At 38.3% G+C, this 21,762-nt stretch overlaps 1 protein-coding gene across 1 annotated transcript in view; it reads left to right on the top strand.

The window, feature by feature from the left end:
- Positions 1-21,762, top strand: part of MAN1A1 (mannosidase alpha class 1A member 1) — a 106,595-nt gene that overhangs the window by 61,239 nt on the left and 23,594 nt on the right. Inside the window, exons 6-7 of the mRNA XM_014312053.2 lie at positions 18,657-18,780; positions 21,045-21,138. Coding sequence (XP_014167528.1) covers positions 18,657-18,780; positions 21,045-21,138 — 218 coding nt within the window. The remainder of the gene's footprint in view (positions 1-18,656; positions 18,781-21,044; positions 21,139-21,762) is intronic.

Genomic DNA, 21,762 nt, shown 5'->3' with positions numbered 1-21,762 from the left:
TAAATCAAATATTTTAAGCAGAAATTAAAATATTTGACTGCTCTATAATGACAATAAAATATACAAGGGAGGAGGGAAGTGAGGTACTGAGGCTCTAGTCAAATAGCAGCCTTGGAATTTACAAAGGACCTACTTAGAAATTTTGTTGGTTTATTGGAAGAGAATAAGATTCATGCAGATCTCATGTCAGTTTTGCTTTATGCATAACTCTCAGATGCACAAAAAAAAACCTCAAAAACAACCAAACAAAACAATCACAAAAAATCAAACACTAAGTATGAAACTTGCAAATTGTCTGAGGTTTGTGGTTGACCTTAATGACTTTGAATAATGCCTGGTGGTGGTGACCATCTTATGGTGGTTATTGATTTGTGCTTTGCAGCCGGTGGCATATCAGTGGTTTTAGGACCCTGAAATGTTCCATTTTGTTCTTCGTATCAAAAAAATTAATTGAATAAACTAGCTTGCATTCAAAATTAACAAATGGGCAGCGCTGCAGTTTATTGCATTAGTTATATTGACCAAATCACTTTGGAACCAATCAAATTAATAAAGAATATAGTTAATTTGGCTTTCTTTCTCTGTAGACACATGGTTGCAAATAATTCATATTTGAATTGTTCAAATAATTGAATGGTTTGAATCTGCTTCAAACCATTTTGTCAATATCCTAAGTTTCTAAATTGTTTTATTTTCAAATTTGCTAATTGTTTTCTTTGAAGTTACCAATGTAACACAATTTTCATGAGCATTTGCAGTAATAAAGCTCAGTTTGCGCATGGCAAAACAAGAGTAGTTACATGACATGCAACTCTTTGGAGAAAGAGGCATTTTTAAGTGTCTTATGTATTGTTTGAAGTCCTTCTGTGGTGGATTAGGCAGTCCAGCACTGTAAATCAGTTTGATCACACTTTAACTTTCAGTGAGATCAGCTGCACTTTTTTTCTGAGCTTTCATGTACTACAAGATATTACAACTGACAAAGAGTAGACATTAAAGAATTAGTTCATAGATATATAGGGTAAAATATAACCCTAAATGATATCCAGTGCTGTATCTCATTCAGATATGCTGAGAAAATTGGTGGTTGCAGAACTGACATGGGTACTAATGTCCAACAGCTCCTCCAAATTCAGTCATGTATATGAATGCCTCAAGGCTTTATGTAGCTATCTGAGGTTTTTCCTCTCAGCCTTAAAAGGTATGGAATCTTAGCTGCAAAACTTCAATTTTTCTGTCAGACCATTCCCTTCGGTCCTGTCACTGGTCACCACAGAGAAGAGATCAGTGTCTGCCTCTCCTCTTCCCCTCACAATAAGGCTGTGGGCTGTGGTGAGGTCTCCCCTCAGTCTCTTCTTCTCCAGGCTGAACAGACCAAGTGACCTCAGCCACTCCTCATGTGGTTTCCCCTCAAGGCCATTCACCATCCTCATTGCCCTCCTTTGGACACTCTCTAATTCTTTAATCTCTTTTTTACATTGTGGCACCCAGAGCTGTCCCCAGCACTCGAGGTGAGGCCGCCCCAGCTCAGAGCACAGCAGGACAATCCCCTCCCTTGCCTGGGCTGCAATGCTGTGCCTGATGCACCCCAGGGCAGGGCGGGTCCTCCTGGCTGCCAGGGCACTGCTGGCTCATGTTCAACTTGCCACTGACCAGGACCCCCAGGTCCCTTTCTGCAGCACTGCTTTCCAGGATAGCATTCCCCAGTCTGTCAGAGAAGAGATCAGTCAGACTAGCATCCAGACTGCAGACTAGCATTCCCCAGTCTGGCCACCCATCCCAGGTGCAGAATCCAGCACTTTCCCTTCTGGAACTGCATATGGCTGGTGGTTGCCCAGCCCTCTGATTTGTCAAGATCTCTCTGCTGGGCCTCCCTCCCCCTCAAGGGAGGCAACAGCTCCTGCCAGTTTTGTATTATCTGCAAACTTGCTTCCAGACCTTTGTGCAAATCATTTGTGAAGATGTTGAAGTGTACAGGGCCAATTTGATGCTGTGTAGGCTGAGTCTGCTGGGGTTTTTTCTCTAACATTGCCATATAATTTTGGAATTATTATAGTAGAGAGTAAGTAGTAAAGTGAGTAGAGAGTTCATGCCTGGCAAGTCAACCTTAAAAATGAATAACCCAGTGAGCAACACTTTGGTGGTTGTGTTCTGCCTTGACTGACTTTTATCTCACTACAGACTGACTCTTGTAAGGACAGGGAAGAGTTGGAGCTCACTAACATGTCTTTATGTTGGGGAAAACATTGAGCCTTACTTCTTATCCCATAGGCAGATGTGGACTCTCTTCTAAGTGTTGAGTTAGGTGGATGCACCTAGCCAACATCCAAAATTCGTGGTGTTCTCTCTCTAATCTCACATAAAAACTGAGTGTCCTTGTGTTTCCTTCTTTTTAATAAGCAGACTGTGACACCATAGCCTGAGTAGACCTGGCTTAGAGGATATGGTATGACTGAATATAATTTTAAAAGACTTACCAGAATAGTCTGTTGTTTTATATTAAACAAGCAGTAGTAAAGCCCCAGCAGTAAATGCTGTAGATACCTGCATGTCACTGTAGGAATCCATACAGCAGAGAGTAAAGACAAAATGAGACTTGTACAATGATGGGCTAGTTTGAGACCTACTGAGAAGGAAATAAAAAGAGGTTAGCAAGACAGCTAAGTAGTTTGTTCCAGCAATTTGCCTTCACTGGTTTAAACTTCGTGTTAAAATGACGTTTTTATTGTTATAACACTGACACATGTTTAGGAGGAAATTAGTTAATAGGGGGGAACAATCTTTCAGCAAATTAAATGAAAGGCTACTATTTCCACTTGACATCTGTGAAACTGCTGCTACATTCCTTGGAGTAGTGCTTAGAGAAATAAATGAGCAAGTATTCCTTATAATTGAGCTTTAATGGTATCCATATGCTATATATCTTGTAATGGTGCTCATGTTGTGCAGTTTCTGTGTAGTATAAGAAAATTGAGTATTAGTCTGTCAAAGGCCCATTAATGTAAATGTTTTGATTCAGTTCTTAGCTGTGTGTTTTAAATACATCCCAGCAAATTGTGGTTGGTGCAGCAACCCTGGCAGTCTTTCTGGTTGACCTTTCAGGTTGCCCATTTCATGTCATACAGCAACCTCTCTAGGTAATGAGATCTACTAGAGCAAAGATTTTTAAAAGGCATCATTTTGAATTTAATTCTTTTCAAATGAACATTTTCTAACAGACATTAGAACATCCAGTCTTTCAGCAATGTTGTTTCACATCATGTCACGGTGTTCTACTGAGGCCATAAATGAACTGTTTTCTCTATCTTTTACCCAGAATTCCCTTTGTAAATTAATTGAGTTTTGCTTAACTAACTTTGTCAGCATTGTTTTAATGGCTAATAGCTTTTGGGCTTATCTTTGAAGGCTTAAATATGTCATTTGAATATTCAGCCTGTTGTATGGGTAACGTTTACTGGCGTCTGAGATTTTCTTGAGTAGTACAAGTTCACAAAAGCCTACTTATGAGTAAATTTTGTTGTGACACAGATTGGTTTGTTGTTAATTGGTTGTGAATTGACTAAACATGTCTTAGGTACTTAAGATGATTAGAAAAAGACCTGTTGCTGTCCACAGAGACCACAGCTGTAGCAGAGGTGGTTCTTCATACTTTCCTCTGGGGGAGGAGAAGGGAGCCTGGCCTTCCATATTCTATCCCTGCATTCACCCACACATCAAAGAAAATTTGGCCTCTGATTGCTGGCCCTTGAAGACACCCTTTGGAAATCTGCCCTCCTGAAAGAGGCAGGAGTGAAAAAGGGCAGTCATCTCAATTTTTTTTTACTCTGATCATTTTGACTTGGGCCAGTGTGTTGCTCTCATATTCCCAAATACATAATGTAATGTGTCAAGAAGTTACTCATAACAGACCTAAAAATAGTTTATTTTGGTGGCTTTTTGAGTTCAAGGTCTCTCTGGTATTGAAAAGACAATTGTGCACGTTACCAAAAGTACTTATTTATCACTGACATTATCTTTCAGAAGTGTCAGAAAAAACAAATCATTATGCCATATCTATCCAGAACATACTGCATTCCAGACATGATTTTCGTTGCACTGGAAAAACAAATATGGTACTTCTTATATGACAATTCTTGCAAGATATTCCATGCTATATTATTCCAGTCTACAGCTGGAATATAGAAAAGAAAAAAAAAAAGGTGGGAATAAAAAAAAAGCTTGAAATACTGATTCTTTCACTTAAGCCATCAAGAGCAGTGAGGGATTACAAAAAACCTTTAAAACCTTTGACCAAATGTTTTCCTGGAATTGGGACAGAAACCCAATTTTCTTAAATGCTTTATAAAACTGTATCATCATTGTTCTCATTGATAATTTATAAAAGAAAAATAGCAATGTACTTTCCTTCTATATGTTGTTAATATGCAGAAGCTTTTTCAAGGTGATTAGTGAAACACTGTGCTGGTACAGGAACAAAAAGTACACATATTGTCTCCAGCAGGGTTCCAGAAGTGTGGGGGTTTTTTTATGAGCCTTTTTTTCTATTGCTTTAAATAGTAATTTCTTCATGCTTATTTCACTTCATCCTTTATTATATTATTTTCATTGTATTGATTAAAATCCCATTACTGTTAAGAAAAGCTTATTTGACTATTCGATGCCAGGTCCTTTATTATCTGATAATCTGGTTTACAAAAATCCCCCAAGGAATATCTTTAATGTGGCCATGAGTATTAGTGCATGGATTGTGATTATGTATTTTAAGTACTTTTAGAAGAAATGTTTGGTACTTCTCATTTTCTGCTCTACCAAAGTAACAAATGTCTTTCAGCCTTTTTCAGCTCTATTGGATTGTTTAGTAATTGGGTGGAAAACTCCTTTCCTCCTTCAAGATATTTACTGTAGTGAGGTATTGTTGTAATTTAATACTGCAAGAAGATTATGGAACAAAATTATTTTTTTCTTTAAAAATACGAATCCTGACTAATCTGACTTTCTGAGGTAATGTTTGTCCTTTTTTTTCCTTCTTTGACTTTTCTTTATGATGTATTCAGATTTTCCTGGATCAGAATTTTTAGTGCAAATGTGAGAATTAAGCTGTATTGTGCTGTGACTTGTCAGCATCATTGGTTTCATGTAAATAGCTCATCTGTAAGATGAACAGCAGCTGTGTAAAGGTATTTGTTGCTTGAAGTAATAATAAGGAGATTACTGATGAAGTTCAGGGTTAGGTAGAACACAGTTGAATAACTGGTGATAGAAACTCTTATCACAGGAAACAGTGTTATTTCCTCAGGTGAAAATCAGATGTGTGTTACATTATATGTCATTTTTTTGTTTCTTTGTGGGTTTGGGTTTTTTCCATTTGCCTGCTATACAGTAGAAAATTTTCTTGATCTTACCTTAATTAATAAATTTGATCATATTTAAGCCATTGGTTGATTTTCTGTGATGATGCAAACAGCAATGAGCTTGATTCACTTATTCAAATGTGAGGAAATAAAATTTAGTGTGTATTAAATATGGAGCAAAAGCGTAACATTCAGAATCAGAATCTGATAAATACAATGTATAACTTCCTCTAGCCTAGTGGTATGCCTGAAACTAATGTCATTTTGAGAAAAATAGGAATGGCCCTTTATTGTTAAATTGCCTGTATTATACTGTATAAATGTATCTTCTATAAATGTATAAAGATGGGAAAAAATGATGTAAATTGCATGTAAGTACTTCTTTAAAGTATTGACTTCAATTTTATTTTTATGTGGTTAGTAGGCATTGAAGGACAAAACTGTGCATAAGCAAATGTGTCATTTGCTGGGAAAAGAAACTTTTTTATGTTGTATCACTGATTTTTTAGAAAGAGAATCAGCCCTCAGTTCCTGAATCTGAATGATGCTAACAGAAAGGATTTATACAGTGATACAGGTGTTTCAGTCTGGCTGCAGGGATTCTCTGCATTCCTATTAACTTATTGTCTCTGCAACACTTTTAATGACAGTTACGGGATTTTAGTGCTCGATCAGCCCCCATCAAAGCCACCACAAGTCTTTCTATTGTCTGTGAGTAAGGATCAAGGCCTTAGTGACTGACAGTGAGCAAAATAAATTTTATCTGATCCCAGAACAAATGGATTTTTATGACACAGAAATGTGTGGGTAAGGAGAAACAAGAAGATTGAAGCAGACCGGGAGAAGAGGACATTTATACTTTTCTTAAAGCATTTGTCAAAACAGATTATGTCTTTCACAACACTAGTCTGAAAAAGACTACTTAAGTTTCTTTAATCTAGGGGAGCTGTCCCTCTCAGTGAACCAGAATGCCATGTCAGTAGAGTTTCATACAGCTGTCACAGCATCTGTGACAGCAGATACTGAAGAGAGGTTTCGCTCAACAACAGTGGTGTCTCTGTTTTGTACATGTTTAGATTGATATACATACCCACAAATCCATATGCAAGTGTAATTTACAGCATGTGTTAAGTTAATGTTAATATCTGATGAATATCACAGCTGCAGGTCCTGTGACAAGCTGTCCAGTATGTGAAACCACTGTTGATCCAGCAGCTGTATTAGAGGGAGAAATAATTGACTGTCAGTCAGCAAGCCTTTGACACAGGCTCCTTGCAATGACTAAAAGCTACAAAAGGGCTTGAAGCAGACCTTTGCAACTTGTCAGCCCATTATTTTTAATAACGGAACCATGCCGTTAATGTAATGATTTTGATTCTATGTTTCAAGCATTTAATGGCACCACATGCAGCATCAAGCACAATAAATGTGACTAGGTGCTTTGGAAGACTTTAACCTGAATGACTGTGAACCCACATAAAATATTTTTGTGGCACGAGAAGCTAATACAAGCTAATTGAGTTCAGAGAAGAAAAAGATTAAATCTTTTTAGATTTACTGTCTGATAATAAGGAATGAATATGAACTGTATAGACAAGAGTGATACAAATATATTTTAAATGACTGAGACTGAGATTAGGATTATTTAGGGTATTGAAAAATTAGCACTAGGAAGTGGGAAATGGGAAATTAGTGACAGAGAAATTACATGTAGCTGTCACTTGCCATCTGTGCTTTGGTTCTTTGAATCTTTACCTGTTCTTTTAGGTCCTCATTGGATTGAAAAGATCAAATCCTGGGATTTTGTCCTATCCAGAAGATCAGTAGTGGCTTTTCTTGAAAAACTGATACATCCCTTCTGATAGAGAAACCATTGTTTTCACAATGCTTCAGTACAATAATACCCTTGGTTGGGTTGTGAGTGTCCTTAGCCTGAGCTGGAGAGTAATGCTGTTGCAGGACCTCCACCAGACAAACACATCTCTCTGCCTTCACTTGAGAATGTGTGGAGACAACACTTGATCTCCAGTGACTGGCAGTAAAAGAAAGAATATCTAGGATTTGGAATTGAATATCTGGAATTAACTGGGAGAGCAAGAAGAGAGTTGTGGAACCAGAAAAGAACAGAGCAGCCAAAAAAAAAAAAAAAACCAAAAAAACGGCCCAACAAACACATCAAGCAGAAGGAAAAGAAACAGGGAAGTTCTGGGTTTAGCACCAATTCTCCAGCCTATTTCTATGTTACCTAGTCACCTCCAAATGCAAACTGTTCAACACTCATCCTCATAACAAAGCTTACAGACAGAGGAAGTTAATAACATTTCTTTGCACTTGGACAATGTGACTGATATAGCAAAAGAACAATTTAGCAGAACTTGAACATCAGTTACTAGTAAAGGAAATCAGATGTGGAATAGAAACTAACTGAAGTCAGAAGTTAATTACCTAATCACGGTGGACGGGGGATTTATAGCAAATCCTCAGGAGAAAAAAGAAAAGGATAATCTAAAAGGTGAATGTTGGAAAAGTGATGTAGAACTGGAAGCAGTCTTACAGAGGGATGTAATGATGAAAGTATATCAAAAGTGCCAAATGCCATGGCTACAGTGGTTTTAAGGTAGCAAGAAATCTTAATGTGAAATGTGAAGTTCTAAAGCTCTAAACTTACACAGTTAGTTTGTCTTTTAGTGATAAAAGGCATGGTAGAGAGCACAAGAACAAAGATAAATGGTGTTTCTCATAGATTCTTCCAAAACTCTTAATTATTTTCCTGCCCAGTGAATCTGCTTCTCAGAAGCATGAGTTCACTTTTTCTTGCTTTGCTTAGGATGTTTTTTCTTTGGGTTTGGTTTTCTAAGGTTTTTGACTGTCAGTAGCACTGAGTTACACCACTTGCTACAGCAGGGAATTTCATTCTAATACCACCTTCTTTTATTCTGTCTTAACTTATCACATGGATGGCAGAACTGTGAAATTCCATTCATTACTTTCATTTCCTGTTCTTTTCACTTCTCTTTGGGGACGTGATTAAAAGTAGTCCATGCTAGTACTTATTATCTCTGGCATTGCTCTGTTGTGTTCTATTCCCTCTTGCTTTTTTAGCCTTTGGAATTGATTAATTAAACCTTAGTATATAAAGTAATAGGAAGCACAATTTTTTTAGTTTATTCATTAGTGTGTTGTGGGAGACATGTAGGTCTGTGCTGTGCTCAGATAACTTTTATCAGAAATTATTATGGTAACAAGTACAGTTTTAGTACAGTTTTAGATGGTGACATTGAAAATTGCGCTTAAACACTTTACTGGTGTCATATTGATATTTCAGACCATGTAATGCCTGACTAATTGTCTCTCTCTTTCTCCATGTGGGCTTGTAAATGTGAGCTTAGTGCTCTGTTGGTTTGCCACAGAGTGCCAGTTCCACAAGCTTTGATGCTCCCTCAGAGCAGCAGTAATGTGAGAAGTGTCATGGGGCAGACAGCCATAAGGAAAGGGTTGTACAAACCCTGCCTGTAAAATCCTAGAGAAATTCAGTCTTTTTCCACAGAGAAATGTTGCAGGAATTTGATGTAAACAAAGCAGCTCAGTGGATGGAGTTGTTTTATAAAAATAAGCTGGATGGAGTGTTTTATAAAAATAAGATACTCTGATTATTTTAAGTGTCAATAGACACAGTATCACTAGATCCAGATGACCAAAAACCATGTGTCGGACCACAAAAGAAGTATTCGATGCTATCTGGTCATTTTTGGAGCCCATGGAGGAGGTGATTTATTTTTATTCTGAGCAGCTGTCAGACTTCCATGCCTACAGTAAAGCATGGTCTTCCCAAAGGCAGTTTCACTGGCCTTTGCTTATTCTCTGCTGCTCTCCAGAGGCAGATGAGATTGTTTGCTCTTCGCCTTGGTTCTCTCTGGCGTTTTGGTCTCCACCTGGGTTTTGTCTCCTCCTGCTCCCGGTCTGCTGTCTCCATTCACTGTAGTGTCCTCTCACATAAGTGTCCCCCAGGTGCCATCACTACTCTGACCTAATCATGAGCAGATGCCTTTCACCACAGAGAATATTTAGTGGACTTGCATGTAGAATGGCTTAAACATGGAGCAGACAGAGCTCTCTTGCCTTCCCGGTGTCTGCCACCGCTGGCTGACCCTCCAGGGAGGTGGGGAATTGTCCTGGCAGAGGCCATAGCACAAGTTGGTACTGGAAACTTTGTACTTCATGTACCTCCTGCTCATCTTCTGCTTTTACATTAATAGTGCTCTTCAGTCTCTGTTGCTGCTCTGTCCAGTTTCAAGAGAAATTGCCTCTTGGGTGGTCACCTTGGTGAAGATCAGTCCACTGGATAACATTTGAACCTTTAACTCTTTTGCCTGAAAGTACAGTAAAGAGCCAGTGACCATTCTAGGGCAGCTTTAGAGGTCTCTTGGTGTGTTTCCTTATAAAGATAAAAGGCAAAAATGCTGGGACGAGGGTAACTCTTCTTCTTGGAAAATGTAACTATTAACATTGCCTTTGAAGGATCTGATGGACTTCATGGAGAAAAGCAGGAATCTTGTTTTAAAATCTATTTCATATTAGCATCTTTTGAGGGCTGTGCTGGTAGTTTCTCAAATGATGAACAGTTAGCCACAGCACTCTGATTTTTCCTACTCTCATTTCCAGACAGATGATGACATGCATGTGTGTCCAATACAAATGGATGCATCTCCTCTACTGGCATGACTGAAGTGGCCAGGAAATCAGCATATATTAATGCTGACACTGCATTGAATAGGCAAATAGACAAAACTGATGTTCTCAAACTAATAGCTCTGAGGTTATACCTCTTCATTATCTCACTTGTTGCATTGAAAAACATTTGTGTTTTGTCTGACATTGTGGCATATGTAGAAATCTTTTTTATTCCCTGTCATCCCATAAAATTGAGTAACCACTTGTGTTAGTCTTCCTCCTGGGGTTGCTGATGGTGCTAATTCACTGTCTGCCTCCTCCTGCTAAGTCAGCATCCCTAAAGATCATCTCTCCAGGTAAGAGCTGATATCAGTTTCAGAGAGGGCAGCTGGGCTGAGCAGGAAGCTGCCAGCTGGGCAGTGGTTAGGCAAGGGCAGCAGTTAACACATTTATTGTCACAGCTGAAAAACTCACCAGCTGTTAGAATTTGCCTACACGATCCTCCTTAAAAAGAGGAATAAAACAGACATCAAAAACTGCCCTGCAGGCTAGCTGGCTGATTTTCAGTTTCTTTTTCAGCTGTCTCCAGCTGTCGAGACAGTGAATGAGAGGTGTTTGACCAGATTATAATTATTTTCCTGTCTCAGAGAAGAGACAATGTGGAAAAGTCAGAGCTCCAGCAGGAGTCTGGATGCCTTGGGTGATTCTGGGACCACTTAAGCCTCCAAAAGTTAGCTGTCATTTACTAGAAGTTGGATAGGAAGATATTCACACTCGCTGCTGGGGCTAGAAATACACAGTACTGTGCTAGTCCTGTCACAGGTTCCTCAGTTCAACCCTGCCTTGCAGCTCCCACCACAAGATTTGGATGGAAAAGTTGAGTGAGTGCCAGTGGTGTGTGCAAACATGGGATTTCTGTACTTTTCTTTCTCAAACAAGGGTAAGGATGATTGGCCAGTTAGGGGGAAAACAAAAATACAGTAAATATCTTTGAAGCAATAACAAATAAATCATCTGTTTCAGTGCTTGTGAAGACAATCCTATATACTGTATTTTTGGGGATGAGGGAGAAAGGAGCAAATTTTTTAAAAAATCTTTTTAGCATTTAATTTCTCAAATAGAGTGATTGAAACTTTGAGCAAGCGTTGTCTGTGTGCTTCATAGTTGATTTTGGTTTTAATTTTGCTTTTAAATATTAATCTCTAAGTAAAACTCAAATCACACAGCATAATTTATTAGCATTCTTAGTTAGCTGCAGTACTAAAAGGAGAAAGATGTAGCTCAGGAGTTTGGAGGGAACCTTTTCTAAGTATTAGCTCATCCTTTAACTTCCCCAGTGTGGTCTGTGTTGTTGCATTTAGCCACTCAGCGAGTTGTTAGGAAGAAATGTGTGTCTAATGATTAACATTGGTTTCTGGGAAAAGAAGCCACTCATCTTTCATTTTTTTTTTTTTTGGTGACACATTGACAAATGTTTCTGTTCAGGGCAGTCCAAAAAATTATTCTTATGAAAGTATTTTCAGATGTGGCAATCCTAAATAATGCATGAAACTTTAGATACTCTCTGAAAATGACCTGTGAGAATCATCCTTCTGGCTGCCACTTGTCTCCTTTTCCTAAGGGATCACAGTATGGGTCAGGTTGGCAGAGACCACAGTGGATCCATCATCTGGTCCAACCTCCCTGCTCCAGCAGGGTTATCCTGGAGTACTCCCCCAGAGGATGCCACCGTCATATCCATAAAATATTTTTCCCCAGTATTTGCTTATTTTTAAGTTGAGTGTGTGTGTATATTTAGAATGTATTAATTGTTGGGGTTTAAGTTCAATCATTTGCCTAGGAATTTCTGAAAGCAATTAAGTTTTATTTAGCATTTTGATGTATTTTGTGCCATCTATGACTCTAGAGAAACTTCATCTTTTAAATGTATTTTGTTTAAAATCAAAATTGTAAATGAAAAACTTGATGGTTTTCTGACCTCTCTTCATTTGTTCTAAGGAGACTTAGTTGATTTAATCAAATTAAAATATTATGAAAGACTGGTAGTGACAGAAAAGAAATACAGCAAAGGCTTTGGCGGTGTATAGAAGGCTTTTGCAATATATAAACACTTCATTAGAAATGCTGAGGCTGGGCACTGTGTATTTATACTGACTTTTTACAAAAAGAAGACATAGGAATAATGAGCAATTCTGCTAAAATAGACTGTGCCCTTGGAGATTGTTCTAACTGGATTGAAATACAAAATTGTAGAATGATTTGGATTGTAACAGACCTTAAGAAGCATCTAGCTCCTAAAAAAATCATTAAAGATAAATTGTGAGTTAGGAAAAAACCTTTTATGTAATTAAAGATTATAAAATATAACATTACAGAGTGTTTATCTCCAGTCCTCCCTTTTGTTATATGTTTTAGCCTGTAGAGAGTTAAAAAATCCATCTGGTACCTGTGAAGCTAATTGAAATTTTGAGATTTGGGCATGTGGCAAGGGGTAACTGTAGGAGACTGGTCTCCATGGGTTTACTGTGTAACAGGAAAGACTCCATCCTCAGCTTAATCTCCTCTGTGAAGTGATTTAATTCTGTTATCTCCCTGCACTGATTATCAGGGGAGCCCCAAAGAGATGAATTTCTAAGGGTTCCCTTGCTGGAATTGCAGAGCTCTCCCATTTCCCCACCTCCTCTCGTGGTCAGACCTGTAGCTGGCACACAGCAGGGCTGCTGGATTACAGTGTGGGGTTTCAGCTGTGCAGCCAAATGGCATGTGGTCATAATTTTAAGACTAAAACATGGAAAAGCAATAACGTTATGCTTTCCAAATTGTCTGGGGACCACAGGCTTCCTTTGGGGAAAAAAGCGGAGGAGGATTTGTGGTTTTCTTTGACAAAGAAAGCCCTGATGATTCTACATTACTTCTGCTTTCAAGGCATGTTTGCTTGGGGGCTAAGACTCAAGGAGAAACATGAAGTGCATCCTGGGGTGCTGGGAGAGGAAAGCTGCAGGAAAGTTTGTATGTCCATTGCAACGCCCTCTGCCTGTGTCTCAATCTCCATTTGGAAAGGTCCCTCTCTCTCCTGGGTCTCTGAGCCACAGATGTTGGTGTGGAGGGACATAAGCCAGGTTCTGAGGAGTGGGCTGGGCAGCACTCTGCTCCTGCAGAAATCCTCTTAAAACAGGATTAAGCCTAACCAATTCCAGCCACAATCTATTTTCCAGGCAGATCCTCCTTGGCCCCTCAGCGCTGTTGGAAGTACCAGGCACAACCTGCGTGCTCCAGCCCTGGTGAATTTCAATGGACCCCTCTCAGTGATTTTTCTGTCACAGTGTTTTGCATTTTCACCCACAATCACAGGGTAGTTTCTTACAGAAAAAAAAAAATCAGCTTTAGTAAAGTCCAAAGGGGCTGTTGGGACTTATTTTCATTTTTAATTCTAAAACCTTTCTCAACAGCAGTACTTGGACACATCACATTGTTGCTGCTGTGTCTCTTTTATTCTGGCCTTTCACCTTTTTACTGGCTAAGTCTGCAGGAGGATACTGACTGTCCTGTTGTACTCCTGCATTTTGCATTAAATATTGAAATTCTGACTTCTTGCTCTGGCTCCAGCTTGCAGAGTTGTCCTGGCATCCTCCAGGAAAGGTTGGGTATAATAAACAAGTTGTCTGCAGAGACTAACAGTTCTGCTCGCTGATGACAAGAATTTTGATAAATGTTTTGACCCTTTGAAGTATTTGTGCAGTTTCCCTGAGGATTTGCTTTTCCTTTCAGTTGAAAATTAGCTGCTGCTTTATATATATTGGGGATGTAGTATAATTTTTTAAAACTCTTTTAAATATGGTTGTGCTTCTGAATTTCAGTGATTTTTTTTATAAAGCAACCTTTGAATATTTATATTTCCTCTGTGGTTCCCTCTCTTGGTACACTCCGTACATTTTAGAAGACTAAGTGATCTCATACTTTCTGTTCTTATGTACAGATGAACCAACAATGATCTGCTGGAAAAATACTGAATTGAGTTACCAGCAGCCCAGGTCAATCAGGCTCATATTTCCCAAGAATGAATGACATTAGAATTACAAACACTGGTTTTCAGATTCTGTGGCCCTCAGTGTTCAGAAACAAAATTTATAAAATCAGTAAGAAATATTATTAACCAAAATATTATGCTTCTCTGATCCAGAGCCTCACTTCAAATTTGTCTTACTTACATAATAAAAGTTATAAGTCCTAAAGTTCTCTGAATATCTTACACAAACTTTTTGTGTGTTTTATGCAGTGTAAAATATACTATTTTAGACATAGTCTCCGCAGATAGGTTAAAATATATAAAGGTATAAACTGAAGATATTTTAGTACTTGTCTGAATCTTCAAAGTAGTTTGAGTAGTGTGTCTCCTTCCCTCTTTCCTTCCTGAAGTGTACAGTAGGAGTTTTGTTTCTAACTCTGATGCCAGTACATGACTGACACTTAGTACAGGTTCTAGTGTGTATCAACATAAGAAAAATTGAAAAATTCAGTGGCAAGGTAAATTACAAAAAGAAAGCAAGAAAAAGAAATGAAGCTAATATAAAAAGTATCATACCTGGCCCCCTTTGCTGTTCTTCATCTCTTTCTGAAAACTGCATTTGTCAGCTTACAAGACATTTGTGACAATAAACTATTAAACAGAGTGAAAATAAGATGCCAAAAGTTTTCAGGGCTTTACAGGTTGTGCTTTGACTGGGAGGAGTGATCTGCACATAAGTTTGGCGCAGAGTCATAAACCACCTTTTGAGAATCCCCCAAATGCCCTGATCATTCTTTGGGTTCAGATTCCTGCTATTGTTTCTTGACTTGAGTAATGGGCACCCCCAGACAAAAAACCTGTAGGAACCTGCAGCATTATGTAGGTTTTCTAAAACTTGGGAGTAGAAATACAACCTTTCACCAGAGACTCAGGCTTGCATCTCAAGACTTCAGGAAGCCAGTGCATAACTTCATAACTGAAGAGTAATGAGATACCCAGCACTGACTTTATGGCTGAATGGTAAATAAATTCTTAGCATTGATCTTTTTTAACTTTGCAGGAGTTTTTGTTCACCCTGATAATGGTAATGGTGAAGAGCTTGAAAAATGTCTGAGTTGTGAGCACTGGTTATGTTATCTCATGAATGGGCAGAAATCAGTATTTTACTATGTCTAGTTATTAAGATTTACTGAGCTGTTAGATTTATTTATTACATGTTATTTTCTAGGGCACCTCAAGTAATATATAAATGTACTCATTGTTTATAATCCCTGACACAGTTGTCTTTTCCATTCATTTTGTTCTGATTAGTTTCTCTCCTTTTTAAAGTTCTGTGTTTTGTTTAAAAGTATACAATATTTATGATTTGGAGGGTGGGGAGGGCAGGGCTGAAAAAAGAGCACCCTCCTCATTTCCTTTTCTTTTTTTTAAGCCTAAATACTGTTAAACAAAAGTCAAAATCTACTTTCCCAATCAAAAATGATCAGAGTGTGAAATCTCTCCCATTCTGAATGCTGAAAGCTTTGTTGAGTATTTCCTGGTCTCTCTCTCCAGGAGCTGACTGTCTGCATAATGCACACTGGAGTATCATCTTAAAATAAGGATGGAGTTAAATGGAATCAGAAGCAGCACTGTGGCTGTTCCAGTTAGCATGAGGGAATATAGAAAACTTACCTGTTCCATTGCTCCCAAAGATGAAATATATCCTATGGAGATGATCAGTTGGCTGGAGCACCCCTCCTGTGAAGACATGCTGAGAGAATTGAGCTGTTCAACCTGCAGAAATGTTTGGAGAGACCTCACAGCAGCCTTTCAGTCCCTAAAGGGGTCTGCAAGAGAGCTGAGAGGGACTTTTGGCAAGGGCAGGTAGTGATAGGCCAAGGGAGAATGGCTTTAAACTAAAAGAGATTAGGTTTAGATTAGATTAATACCAGGAAGAAATTTTTTATGTGAGGATGGGGAGACACTGGAATTGGCTGCCCAGAGGAGCTGTGGAGTGAAGTGTTCAAGGCCAGGTGGGACAGGGCTGTGAGCAACCTGTGAAAGGTGCCCCTGCCCATAGCAGGGGGGTTGGAACCAGATTTTTACTGTCTCTTTCAACCCAGGCCATTCTATGGTATGAGAAAATACCAGACATCCATAGCTGAAGGTTGCATGAAAAGTAGTTGAGGGACTGAAGTGCAAATCGTGGGTACTACCACTTACTGAAATCAGCTTTTCAGTGACAGAGCTTGCATCTGAGGGTAAACCAACACATAGCCCTGTTATTTTGCAGATTTACCAGAAATGTTGATGCCTTTTTTCCTAATCACCTGACCCAACTGAAAAAAAATGAAAACTCTGTTAAATAGTACCTAAGATGTAACATAGATGTTTATTTCTACTTATTTTTTGGCATTAAGATCAAAGAATGCAAGTTCATAATTTTGAAACCGTCTTAAACAAGGAGAATCTTCCACTCATGGCAAAGCGCATTGCTGCATGCAGAAAACCTCTTGGAAATTTTCCTTGTTAACAAAACCCACTACATGAAAGTGTTCTGGCAGGTTGTATTGGTATGAGCAGACACTGGGGTAGAGTGCAAGTAGGAACTCTATTACGTTTTCTGTCAATTTTGGTTGATGTCTTGCTGCAGGAACAGCTCGATGTTTTTACTTTGAGATTGATTGAGAAACTTTCTAGAAAAAAGCACATGTGCTTTTTCTATTTCTACCACAACATGGTAACTTTTTGAAATTCTGAGGGTTTTTTTTTCATTTTTTTCTTCCTGTGAACTTTATGTCAGCTCTTTTAATCTGGGTAATTTGGAAACAGAATAAAATATTTTCATCTAGAAGTCAGCAGTTAGAACTTGAGATAGCATGTAGCAGAGATGGCGTCTGTTCTTGGGTGAATAACCAGTCTGCAAGTTCTTCAGACTGTAGAGGAGAGGTTTCCAGATATGTTGTCTGCTTGTACTCACCTTGATCTTGTTCTCTGTAATATCTGATGCTTTTACATTGCCATTCAAAAAAAATCCAAGCCACCGTATACTGAAGTGCAGACAGCTTCTAAACCAGGTGTGGGTTTCTCTTCACTCTGTAAAAAGTACTCAAATTTTTGTAAGAGAGATCTTAAAATGAGTTATTAAGATACCATAAACTTGTGTTCTGTTTCAGTCACTCAAATACCATACCAAATTGGGATTGCGTGCATCTTTGCAGTACCCTGATTTCATTGTGTCATTGATTTTGGTCTGCAGCTATGAAGATTAGAAACAATTTTTGGGCAATTATTTACATCAGAGGACTTATATGTGTCCAGCCCCTTGCACCTTTATGGTCAACCAGGGGAGCCTCATCACATCTCTTTCCTTTGTGCTCTTTGTGCCTTTTCTCTGCTTTTGAAGCTTAATGACTTGGTTTTATTTTGTGTGTCTGGCAGAAGTCTCAAAATACCATTTGATATAGCTAGCAGGGAGATTTACCTAATGGAGTCTTAATTTCCATGCATTGGTTAAACTTCAGTTATAGATGATCTTTTGAAGAACAGCTTAATAAATCTGAGAACTTCCATCATGATTTATTGGAGTTTTTGCTGGTTTTGGGTTTTTTGAGTCGCATTTTAACTCAGGAAGAATACCATATTTTCATGGTTGTGCAACTGCTAATTGATGTAGTGGCTGCTTATGTGTAAAAGTAAAATGAAAATTTTATTTATATACAGATGTGTTTGTGTTTAATGCTCTTTACAACTTGGAAATGTGGAAGATGTTCCGTACCTAATAAGAGTATTTGTATGTAACATTCATCCTAATAATAAGCTAATCTGTCATTATTCAGCTAGGTGCTCTGGAACATTGGCTAACCTTTCTTTAATTTCAGGGGTTTTTTCCTGAATATTGCTGCTGGAAATTTCAAGGGGGAAAGAACCCCCACCTTTTTGTAATGAAACTTCAGTAGACTTGCCATTCTGAGTCTCAAGCAGCTTTAGTTTCTAGTGGGGATTTAGCAATAAATGTGATTTTCTCTATTCTCAATACAAATCCTAAGATTAATTTTGCTGTGAAGTATCTTTAGGTCATAATTAAAACTGAAGTTACTCATCCTGGTACGAGTGCCCAGATGGAAAATACATACTTATCCTACCCTATCAAAGTCTCATGCATTAAGAAGTATATGCTGCATGTAATACTTCTAAGTTAAAGCCTATTCTGTGTATATTCATTATTTAAGTTAATGAGCAATTGCACTGTAGAAATTAGAGTTAGAATTGGAGAGTGTTGTGTTAAGTACAGAGCAAAAGAGGTGAAGTATGAGAATGCTTTCTTATCGTCAGTAGTTTTTTGTCCTGTCTTTAAACACGATATCCTGCAATGCAACACTGTGACAGTGAGAAGTGTGATGGAGCCATTTGTGAGCTAAAAGAAGCAACTGTACAGCCTAAGCGGAGCTGGACTGAAGAAATTCAAGGTCCTGTGGGCAAATCATGGAAGGCTGCTGAAGCATGGCTCCTTACATACATATTAAGTACATTTAGATTAATTATCTTCTCATGATACTGTTATAGCTACTGCCTATTACACTTTATTAGCATTGCCTTACAGATGCTCATGATTATTTTCTGTCTTTCTCTTCCCCCCATCTTAGTGGAATCGGTCGAAATTGGCCATGGGCCTCCGGTGGAAGCAGCATTTTGGCAGAATTTGGGACTTTGCATCTGGAGTTTGTACATTTGAGCCACCTGTCTGGAAACCCTGTCTTTGCTGAAAAGGTTAGACTGCTCTGTCAAAATCATGTTGTAAAATATAAAGCACATATTCAGAGACTAATATCAATAAGGAGAGATTTGGATTTTCCTCAACTGTAAGCATTTGTCACATTTTCCCTAATTACCTTGGCATGTTTTTGTATTAAAAAGTCAAAAGTCTCTTCCAAAATCATTCTGATATACGTTCTTGTATATGGCCCCATAAAACATTTAATTTCTGTTTATCTTCTGCATTAGTATCACATTAAGCAATCAGACTGTACAGCTTTCTTCAGTTCTTTACTTAATGGGGTGTAAACAAAACCTGACATTATATTCAGAATAATAACTGATGCCTAGAGAAAGCAAAGCACCATGGTGATTTCAACAAGTTTACTCTTCAAAATGTTGTTTAATATGACTGCTGTCAGTGAGATCAGAAAGCCCTTCCATTGCACTATAAGAAATATATTTTGAACTCTCTTTGGGGAAGGAAAAAAGACATCACATCCTTAGACAAACCAATTGTTGTGCATACTAATTCTTCCAAAATTTGAAAACATTGTCTTCTGGATAATTTTTATATATATGAGCCATGGAAAGTTAACTCCTCCTTCCCTCAACTCCCACCTGAACAATTTTGCTTTGCTTTTTAATGTACTAATAGCCAGCAAGTCCTGTTCTTTATCAGGACTTTATCACTTTATCACTTATCTTCTTTATATTTCCTAATTAAAATGTACACTTGATTTTGTATTCTTACTGCAGCCACCCCATGTTACCTAAAGCTGATATTATCGACTTAATAATCTGATTATTTATGAGACTCCAAATGTTTAGCAGTAGGTCTAAAAGCAATAGTCAAATCTAAAATTATTATTGGGTAAGGACTGAGTGGCTTTGCTGCAGGACCATTGTCAGCATTGGAATAAATTTTGTGAAGCAAACTCCTAGCAGTTTTCATGTATTTAGGGGTAAATTTAAGAGCAGTTTCTCTTAAATTTGGACTGGGGATGGGGAGTAGATGAGTAGGGAGTGGCAGCACTGAGGAATAGCCAGAAATAAATTTTCAACGTAAGTTAATTATCTTGTGGCATTTATGGTAATTTAATGCAGAACATCTGTTCTACTAAGAGACAATGAAAGTGTTTATCTTAAAAGTCCTAGCCCATGGTTCTTCTACACAGTGGCATCATGCTCTAGCTGCAAGATGCTGGAAATCTGTTTTTGTAAGCTATTCTTAAAACCCTTTAGAGATTGCAATTACAAAACCCTCAGAGATGAACCATTCCAGGGCTGGTACACTTGATAAAGAAGAAGAAACACTGGAATAATCTTTGCATGGATGTATTCGTAGAAGAATTCATTAATTGAGGTCTAGGACTCATTGCAGCCTGCATTTGGGCAGTGAGTAGTGTCAAGATGCAGGAGTAAGTTTGTGTACCACAACAGAAATCCTTCTGCAGCTTGGTATAAGTTAATTTATCTTCTTTTTCACTAGCTATGTCATGGTCTCTAGGCACTTGGGGGTTTATAATGAAGCTGTCAGTACCTTTTTGTTACGATTTCTGGCCTGCAGTGCTCAGGGTCCTCATTCTTCCAAGCTGCTACATTTGTTTTTCTGTGAATCCTAAAATGCAGTATAACTCATTTCATGTGCTCTGCAGTGGATTGTGCTGCTGGATGGCTCCAGCTGCTGAGCATCTGGACTGTAATTGTTTCCCCGGGCATCTCATTTGTAGTGAGCTCCTTAGCAATGCCAGCAGAGCTCTGAGGGCTGCCTGGGTCCCTGCTGCTGGGCAAGCTGCTGGTGTAAAGCTCAGTCAGTTCCAGCCGTGCTCTCCTTTCCAGGCAAAACTCATTTGCAGTGCACTTCCACATCTGCACTAGGTGATAAGCTTAATATTTAATAGCATTTCTGATTTAGGTATACAAGGAATATAAATGCTGATGTAGCTGAGCGTAGTTAAGGCAAATAGGCTCAGTCAATTTCAGCATCCTGTGGAGAAGGGGGATACTCTGCATGGCAAGTCCTGAACTTTGGAGCTTTCTCCTGTTGTGTTGTTTCATGGCTGACAATTGGCACAGAAACTCCCGAGGTTTTCAGAAACTTGTTTGCATGATGATATCAGCTTTTTCAATAGTGATACGATTGCACAGAGGGGTGTGTATGTGTGTGTGTGTGTGTGTGTTGAATAAGATCAGGGGGGTTATTTTTAGGCATATTTACACTCCTGTATTTTGTGGGGAAAATGGATAAGTGCTCAGTGTTTTGTACCTTCCACTAGGTAATGAATATCCGAAAAGTTCTAAATCGCCTGGATAAACCAGAGGGCCTTTACCCCAACTACCTGAATCCCAGCAGTGGCCAGTGGGGCCAGCGTAAGTAGCTGAAGTCTTTGCTACTATGACCTGTCTATCAGGATTCTCTTTGCAGTCATTAACTTCTTTCAGTCACTATTACATGTTTTTTGTATAAAAAGAACTTTTATAATATATAGAAACTCACTTTATATCTGAGGTTCTATAAAATGTAAAAAATACTACAAATATAAAATTAATTATCTTACTTGCTCTATTTTATTATACTTTTTCTGAGCTTTCAGTGTGACTTGTGGAAGCGGAGAAATGTATGAATATGTATGACTTTGGAAAGGAATTTGTGGACTACAGAAGTCTCTTATTCAAAAATCTAAAGTGCTCTCTGAAGTAGCTGTATAAGGAAACTTTATCAGCTTGTCTGAATCAAATTCCACATTTCCAGAGTTGTATGGCTCCACTGAAGGAAAAAAAGTAATAAGACAAGTCTTTCCAGTTAATCCCAGCTGTGATTTCTGTTGAAATTTAATACCACCAACTGAGGAAGCAAACTAAACAGAAATGTGTCATGGCATTAATCCCCTTGGAACCATTAGTGAAGATACCAAAATTAGAAGGAAAAGACTATAAAATACTAGAATTACTTGAATTCCTTAGGTTCTTCATGATGACTGAGCCTTTTGTTGT

The sequence above is a fragment of the Geospiza fortis genome, unplaced genomic scaffold (assembly GCF_000277835.1).
Source record: "Geospiza fortis unplaced genomic scaffold, GeoFor_1.0 scaffold98, whole genome shotgun sequence".
Classification (NCBI taxonomy): domain Eukaryota; kingdom Metazoa; phylum Chordata; class Aves; order Passeriformes; family Thraupidae; genus Geospiza; species Geospiza fortis.
The sequence above is the reverse complement of the archived record's forward strand: the minus strand, read 5'-3'. Positions and strand labels throughout refer to the sequence as shown.